This window comes from Babylonia areolata, chromosome 17 (assembly GCF_041734735.1).
Source record: "Babylonia areolata isolate BAREFJ2019XMU chromosome 17, ASM4173473v1, whole genome shotgun sequence".
In the NCBI taxonomy this organism is placed as follows: Eukaryota; Metazoa; Mollusca; class Gastropoda; order Neogastropoda; family Buccinidae; genus Babylonia; species Babylonia areolata.
In genome coordinates, this window is record NC_134892.1 from 8,125,598 (window position 1) to 8,134,453 (window position 8,856).

Here is an 8,856-nt window from a genome sequence, read left to right on the forward strand (position 1 = left end):
GGTTTGGGGAAGATGGGGGGGTAGTTTTATGTGTGGAGGGTGTGGGTGGGTGTTTGTGTGAGTGCCAGTGTGTTTGTATTAGTGTGGGTGTGTGTGTATGTGGGTGTGTTTATACACGGTGTGTTGTATGTGTCTGTGGGTGGATGAGTGTGCATGTTTGTATGTGTGTGTGTGTGGGTGGGTGGGTAGGTGTGTCTGTACATGTGTGTGTGTTTTGGGGTGTGGGGGGGTAGGTGTAGTTTGTAGATGTGAGGGTTTGTATGTGTGTGCGTGTTTGGACGTGCGTGTGTTTTAAAGGGGTTGTGGGTGGTAGTGTTTGTATGCGCATGTGTTTGCGCGTAGGTGCTTGCACATGTTGGTGGGGAGGCCGGGGAGAGGGGCTGTGGGGGTGGGGGTTGTGGGGGGGGGGAGGGGGCAGTGTTTATACATGCTTGTGTTTGTGGTGTGTGGCTGTGTTTGTATAAATGTGTGTATGTGGATGTGTTTGTACAAGTGTACGTCTATGTGTGTTTGTGGGGAGGGGGGAGCAGGTAGTGGATATGTGTGTGTTTGTGTGTGTGTGTGTGTGTGTGTGTGTGCAGGCATGGGTGTCCATGTGTGTATGTGTGTGTGTGTGTGTGATTCTGAAAATTATGTCTGGTACAGTTACTCATGCTGTGAATGCATGCCATCTGCTGTTTCATGCAGGCTACAGAAAAAGAAAACAACAACAACCCCTTGACACTTCTACTGGATGCTTGTGTTGCAGGTTCAACTATGACCCCAGTGTCTCTGTTCCCCCAGTTATGTATGAAAACGCTGAGGTCTCTGGCCGCAACCGCTACAAGTATTTCCGACGGTGAGCGTCTTCTTCCGTACTGCCACCGAAAGATCTGTAACCTTAGACCTGTAGAGGCCGTCAATGAATACAGATAATGTACATGTATGTATGAATTGTATGTATGTATGTATGTATATAATTAAGCATGCTTATACATGCATGTAACAAGCAACCGCTGCAAATATTTTTGATGGTAAGCATCGTCTTTCCTACTGCCACTGTCGATGAATATGCACACGTGTGTGTATATGCTTATACATGCGTGTGTAGTATACGTGTTGGTGGTTGGATAATATCTCAGTTATTTTGTTCTCTTTCTCATTAGTATTGTTGAATGTGTGATGACGCCTTTTTTTGTTGTTGTTGTAGTTGTGTGTTGTCTGTTTTCATTTGTAATTGTTTGTTTGTTCTTTCCTGCATTGTCATTGTGCAGCGAAAGAAAATGTGTTTTTCCTCTTCTTAATCCTTTCCTCTTTACAATTCTTGATGTGAATGTTGTTATCATTGTTATCATTTATGATTATTATGACTATATCATTATTATGGTGGTGGTGGTGGTTATTATTGTTGCTCTTGTTCTTCAGCATTGTTAGTGGCTGCTGTTATGTCTCATATGTTGTCTACCTCTATGTGTGTTTAACCCTTTCGCTGCCAGTAAAATAAGATTGAAGTGAAATCTGTTTGCCAGGGTTTTTTCACAAAAAACAGGTATAAATTTTCAAAAAATTCTGTGCTCTTTGTTAATGGGGAAAGGCCCATAAAAGTATTTGCTTTCTGAGAGGTAAATGATTAAAGAATACAAAACACATAATGTTTTCCCATTTTATATCCTTTCAGTGACATGCTGTTGTTTTGAAATCAGTGTTTTGTTTTTTGTCACATTTTCAACTTGTTCATTACAAACATTTGTCAGGTAATTTGCACTAAAATATCATATTTTCTGAACAAATGGATAATATCTGCACACACAAAATTATACTAGAACAACCATAATAAAAAAAAAAAAAAAAAAAAAAAAAAAAAAATATATATATATATATATACATATAAAATGAGACAGATACACAATGCTTTGTGACTTCTTCAAGTGATAATATGGATGTGAGGCCACGCCCCCTCAGTCTCCACCCCACTCCTCTTCACTCCTCTCACACAGTCACTTTATCCAGTTCTCATCAGACCGCATTGGCTGAGTGCCAAAAAAATCGCTGACACCGTGTCCTGCTAATAATTCAGTCACTCTCTGTCGTCTGCTACAGTTGTACAGCCGGCATCACTCACTGATAGTCGTATCTTGGCCACTCTCTTGATTCCTCCCTTTATTTTCTATCAAATCGTCCAATAAATGTTCATCACTGTCTTCTCATTCAAATTCACGCCTCAATTCTTTCTGAGCATCAGCTAAAGAAAGCAGTCTTGGTTGATTTAGTTCGCCACGATCGCATGTCTTGAGCACAGCGTCACTCCGACATTTTGTTGTGCAAGCGAGGAGAGGAGCCAGACAAACACTGCGGCAGTAACCCAACCAAAACGTTCAAACAAAGGACCGCCTCATGACATAGATGGTGTTTCTAGCTATGAATAGAATCTAGAAAGATTCCCCAAGCTAAAGCTTCCAGTATTTTTTGTCAACGAACTGAATGCAAACCAGAGAAAAGTCAGAATATTTTAATGACGAGTTATCTCGTCATTGTGGCAGTGAAGCTTACATGCTCGTACTGACCAGTTATCTCGTCATATGGGCAGCATAGGGGTTAAGTTGTATGTATGCATGTACTTTCATTTCATGGAAATGTAACCGTCCAAAATAGGGGGTGTGGGCGGGAGAGCAAAGTTTAAGACATAAAAAGCATCTTCTTCCTGAGCCGTGCAATCTGGCAGGCCTTGTATGCCTTCGGAGGTGTTCCTTTGTAATTACGTGCTGTGGATTGTTTGACAGAGCAGACCCGATTCCTGGCTGATAGCAGTGATAGTTTCAAAAACACTTGTGATAAACTGACCTGAAGATTGCATGGGGGGTGATGCTAACACACACGCACACACTCACACTGACATGTGACATTTTATGTGTATGACTGTTTTGTTTGTTTACCCCCACCATATTGGCAGCCATACTCCTTTTTTGGATGCGTGCACGCTGGGTATGTTTTTGTTTCCATAAGCCATCGAACACTGAAACGGATTGCAGGATCTTTAACGTGCGTATTTGATCTTCTGTGTGCATATATACACATTAAGGGGTTCCAGGCACTAGCAGGTCTGCACATATGTTGACTTGGGAGATTTGAAGAAAAAAAAAAATCTCCGCCCTGAACACACCGAATGCGATGGGGATCGAACTCAGGAAACTCAGGCGAGAATCCAGCGCTCTTACTATTAATTTTGACCACCGCACCTGTCAAATTGTTGATGAATTGTTTCTGCTGCAGGCCCATCATCCCCTTCCTGCAGCAAGTGCCACCTGAAGTCCTGCTGGCAACATCCAGGTGAGTGTCATTCCTGTGTCCTGTCTGTGTCCTGTCCTGTCTGTTACCTGTCTGTGACCCGTCTGTTACTATCTCTGTCCTGTCTGTTGCTATCTGTGTCTTGTCTGTTACCTGTCTGTGTCCTACATGTGCCCAGAATCCTGTCTGTTACCTGTCTGTGTCTTGTCTGTTACCTGTCTGTGTCCTACATATGCGCAGAGTTCTGACTGTTACCTGTCTGTGTCCTAATGTGCCCAGTGTTCTGTCTGTTACCTGTCTGTGTCCTACATGTGCCCAGTGTTCTGTCTGTTACCTGTCTGTGTCCTACATATGCGCAGAGTTCTGACTGTTACCTGTCTGTGTCCTACATGTGCCCAGTGTTCTGTCTGTTACCTGTCTGTGTCCTACATGTGCCCAGTGTTCTGTCTGTTACCTGTCTGTGTCCTACATGTGCCCAGTGTTCTGTCTGTTACCTGTCTGTGTCCTACATGTGCCCAGTGTTCTGTCTGTTACCTGTCTGTGTCCTACATGTGCCCAGTGTTCTGTCTGTTACCTGTCTGTGTCTTACATGTGCCCAGTGTTCCGTCTGTTACCTGTCTGTGTCCTACATGTGCCCAGTGTTCTGTCTGTTACCTGTCTGTGTCCTACATATGCGCAGAGTTCTGACTGTTACCTGTCTGTGTCCTACATGTGCCCAGTGTTCTGTCTGTTACCTGTCTGTGTCCTACATGTGCCCAGTGTTCTGTCTGTTACCTGTCTGTGTCCTACATGTGCCCAGTGTTCTGACTGTTACCTGTCTGTGTCCTACATGTGCCCAGTGTTCTGTCTGTTACCTGTCTGTGTCCTACATGTGCCCAGTGTTCTGTCTGTTACCTGTCTGTGTCCTACATGTGCCCAGTGTTCTGTCTGTTACCTGTCTGTGTCCTGCATGTGCCCAGTGTTCTGTCTGTTACCTGTCTGTGTCCTACATGTGCCCAGTGTTCTGTCTGTTACCGGTCTGTGTCCTACATGTGCCCAGTGTTCTGTCTGTTACCTGTCTGTGTCCTACATGTGCCCAGTGTTCTGTCTGTTACCTGTCTGTGTCCTACATATGCGCAGAGTTCTGACTGTTACCTGTCTGTGTCCTAATGTGCCCAGTGTTCTGTCTGTTACCTGTCTGTGTCCTACATGTGCCCAGTGTTCTGTCTGTTACCTGTCTGTGTCCTACATGTGCCCAGTGTTCTGTCTGTTACCTGTCTGTGTCCTACATGTGCCCAGTGTTCTGTCTGTTACCTGTCTGTGTCCTACATGTGCCCAGTGTTCTGTCTGTTACCTGTCTGTGTCTTACATGTGCCCAGTGTTCCGTCTGTTACCTGTCTTGTGTCCTAAATGGGTGTGTAGTGTTTTACCCTCCACCCGTCATCCAGATGGGTGATGGGATGCTCACTCCCCCCCCCCCCTACCCCAAAACCCCCACCTTTTTATTTTATTTTATATTATTCACCAGCTTCCTGCATGTGTGTGCCCTTGCATCATCTACCTAGCTCTCTCACCTTTCACCACCAGTCTGTTCAAAGTGCAACCACTCCCTGGCACAAGGAGCAGAGAAAAGATGGGGGGGTTGCCCTGTGACATGATATACGAAATGAAGCCTATCCTACCTCCTAAAAATCAAGAGCACTAGGTTCTTAGATAACCAACCGCCCACCATGATCTGTCACATTTCAGCCACACGGGTGCTCGACATGGCTGATGCTGCATTGGCAGTGAAAGGGTTTTGAACTTCTTTTTTTTTCTTTTTAAAAAAAAAATAGGCACACAACTTTCTGAGCTTGCCCATCCTGTGGCCTAATTCTGAAGTGTTTTTTTTCCTGTGATATAATATAAGGCAGATAATTGACGACATGCTGTTCTGAAGTTTTTGTCACATTCTAATAAGGCAGATAACTGACCAACTTGTTCTGAAGTTCTTTTCTAATCTATTTGTATTTGTTTGTATTTGTATTTCTTTTTATCACAACAGACTTCTCTGTGTGAAATTCGGGCTGCTCTCCCCAGGCAGAGTGCATCGCTATACTACAGCGCCACCAGTTTTTTGGGTTTTTTTTTTTCCTGCATGCAGTTTTATTTGTTTTTCTTATCGTTTTTCTTATCGAAGTGGATTTTTCTACAGAATTTTGCCAGGAACAACCCTTTTGTTGCGGTGGGTTCTTTAACGTGCGCTAAGTGCATGCTGCACACGGGACCTCGGTTTATTGTCTCATCCGAATGACTAGCATCCAGACCACTACTCAAGGTCTAGTGGAGGGGGAGAAAATATCGGTGGCTGAGCCGTGATTCAAACCAGCACGCTCAGATTCTCTCGCTTCCTAGGCGGACGCATTACCTCTATGCCATCACTCCACATGGCAGCTAACTGACCACAGGTTGTTCTGAAGTTTTTATCTCGCGTATGTAAGCCAGGTGACTGATCATAGGCTGTTCTGAAGTTTTCATCACATGATCTAAGGCAGGTATTAACCAAACTGTTCTGGAGTGTCTTATCCTATGGTATTGGACAGATAACTGATGACAGACTGTTCTGAAGTTTTTATCCAGTGTATGAAAGGCAGATGACTGACCAAAAACCGTTCTGAAGTTTTCGCCCTGTGTATACAACTAGGCAGAAAACTGTTCTGAAGTATTTATCCTGAGGACAAAGCAAATAACTGACCACAAACTGCTCAGAAGAATTCATCCTAGGATATACCAACCACAAACTGTGCTCTGAAGTTTTTGTCCCATGATAGAAGGCAAATAACTGACCACAAACTGTTCTGAAGTTTTAACCCTGTGTATATAAGGCAGATGACTGATCACAAAACTGCTGTGAAGTTTTCATCCTAGGATATACTGACCATAAACTGCTCCAATGTTGTTGTTTTTTTATCTTATGATAAATGGCAGGTGACTGATCACACAATGTTCTGAAGCGTTCATCATCAAATGACATAAGCCCCCGCACACCCCTCCTACCCCCACTTTACCGGTGAAAATACTCAACTGTTAAGTCACGGAGCCAGACATTGGGTGACCCCCAAACCCAACCTCCACCCTACACACACACACACACAAGTTTTAATTATCCTTTCACTCCTATTGGAGTATGGAGGATTACTGCAAAATAATCTTTTCGTGCCCAGAACAAACATTTCCAAATACACAACAATGTCACATAAAAGTTGAGAAAACACAAATGTCTTTTAACTCCAAAAGTATAACTAGGCAACATTTGCAAATCTAATCATCTTACTTACAGCTAAAATGACTTTTTTGCCTCCTTTGAGCATATTACAAAAATTAAAAACCGATTTTGGAGACAAATAATTTTTTTTAGGAACATATCTATTTCGTAACTGATCATAATTGGGACATTCCATTATAAAAACGAAACTCATCACCAATCACAGACATGTTGCAAACCTTACAAAACCGTAACTCTCATGGTATGCACCCACACACACACACACACACACACATGCACAAGCCGCCCCACCCCACAAAACCAAACCCACCCCGCCGCCCTCACCCTTCTACAGTCTCGTGTTTGGTTCCCCCTCCCCCCCACCCATTCAGACAGGACCCCCTGGCCGGAGCAGAGCAGGTGGCAGTGGAGCGCGCCCCCACCCCCCTCATCAAGACGGTGCAGACCCAGACGGATTACCGCGACTCCGAGGCTCAGACCGAACCTTACACGCCGGAGTACGTGGTGCGTCCCGGCTCGGCCCCAGAGCTGTTGACCCTGGCCACGCTGTCCTACGGTCAGTGGGTTTCCTGTGTTGTGTTGCGGCTGTAGGGATGGTGGGAGTGTGGGGAGGGGGGGGGATGGGGGTGGGGGGTTTTGAGGATTTTTTGTAGGTTTTTGGGTTGTTGTTTGGTTTTTTTTTGTGAGATATTCTCTACAAGTTCTTCTTAGTCTAATGAGATACTGATTTGTATTTATCAAATTTCTGCGGGAAGGAGTGGATGATAAGTGTGTGTGTGTGTGTGTGTGTGTGTGTGTGTGTGTGTGTGTGTTGTTTTGTGGATATGTCTTGTGTATTTATTGAATTTCTGTGGTAAGAAGTGGAAAATGTGTGTATCTGTGTGTGCATGCATATGTGTGTGTGTGTGTGTGTATGTGGGCATGTGTGTGTTATTATATTATTCTGTGCATGTGTCTTACGTATTTATTGAATGTGCATACATATGTATTATGTATTTATTGAATTTCTGTGCGAAAGAGTGGATGATGTTTGTGTGTGTGTGTGTGTGTGTGTGTGTGTGTGTGTGTGCATGGTGTGCTGTGTGTGTGTGTGTGTGTACATTATTCTGTGCATGTGTGTTATGTATTTATTTTAATTTCTGTGGGAAGGAGTGGAACTAGCCCCCACAAGGCTGCAACACTTAAGAGCCAGTGCAATCTTGCCTTCTAGTTTGAGAGTCGTGGACCTTCACAAAAGACTAAGCTAGTAAATAAATTTCCATGGCAGTGGAGAAACCATTGATCATACAGCTCTCACTTTGCCGTTGTCCCAGCTGTAAGCTTAGGTCATGGAAGATGGCAGAATGGTTAAGACGTTTTATCTACCAGGACAGGTGCCTGTGAGGATCCGAGTTTGAATCTGGGTCTCGCCCTTCCTCTCCAAGTTGGACTGGAAAATGAAACTGAGCATCCAGTCAAATCGGATGAGCTGCTAAACCACCAAGGTTCCCATGTGCAACACGCACCTGGCACACTGGAAAAGAACCCAAGGCGACAAGAGTGTGTCAGTGTTGCCCTCTGGCAAAATTCTGCAGAAGAAACCCAGTCTCAAAAGTACACAAATATATATGTAAGGGGGACAAGGTGGTGAAGGGGTTGTGTCATGCATCCATGTAGACTCATACCACACTCACATCCAATTCTCCCTTCAATTTTTTTATTTATTCAATTTCATACCAAAACTTAGCAAAAAAAAAAAAAAAAAACGACAAAAAAAAAAAGAAAAAAAAAAAGAAAGAAAAACAAGAGAGGCAAGGCCTTCAAGACTCACTTGTGATACACTTAAAAAAATTTTTTTTTAAATCCAAGCTTTTTATGTATTGAGTATAATTTCAAAATGTAATGTTTAAGAAGAGAAAGATCAGTTTAAAGCAAATTAAGTCCCCTAGCATTAATTACAGAGTAATTTCCCTTTTTTACTATCTGCACCAAAACGTTTGCAAAATAAATAAAAATTCCATGCTTAGCAAAAGAAGATCCTGTTTGAACAAAAAATGATAATAATGACTCCTCTTGTTGTTGTGTCAGAATAAGAGGTCAAAGTGCCAAGTTTAGAGAATACAAAAAATATAAATATAACAGTAAATGCAGTTTGCGTATAATTCGGCTTCTTTTTTTAATTTTTTTGTGTCCATCCCAGAGGTGCAATATTGTTTTAAACAAGATGACTGGAAAGAACTGAATTTTTCCTATTTTTATGCCAAATTTGGTGTCAACTGACAAAGTATTTGCAGAGAAAATGTCAATGTTAAAGTTTACCACGGACACACGGACACACACACACACACACACAGACAACCGAACACCAG

General features: G+C 43.1%; 1 protein-coding gene and 1 long non-coding RNA gene across 2 annotated transcripts in view; one reads left to right on the top strand and one right to left on the bottom strand.

Annotated features, from left to right (window-relative positions):
- Positions 1-8,856, bottom strand: part of LOC143291625 (uncharacterized) — a 276,976-nt gene that overhangs the window by 176,243 nt on the left and 91,877 nt on the right. The gene's annotated exons all lie outside the window — the stretch shown is intronic.
- The window catches only part of LOC143291473 (cilia- and flagella-associated protein 91-like), a 30,683-nt gene that overhangs the window by 2,252 nt on the left and 19,575 nt on the right, over positions 1-8,856 (top strand). Inside the window, exons 4-6 of the mRNA XM_076601353.1 lie at positions 749-838; positions 3,250-3,306; positions 6,880-7,064. Of these exons, the coding sequence (XP_076457468.1) occupies positions 749-838; positions 3,250-3,306; positions 6,880-7,064 (332 nt within the window). The remainder of the gene's footprint in view (positions 1-748; positions 839-3,249; positions 3,307-6,879; positions 7,065-8,856) is intronic.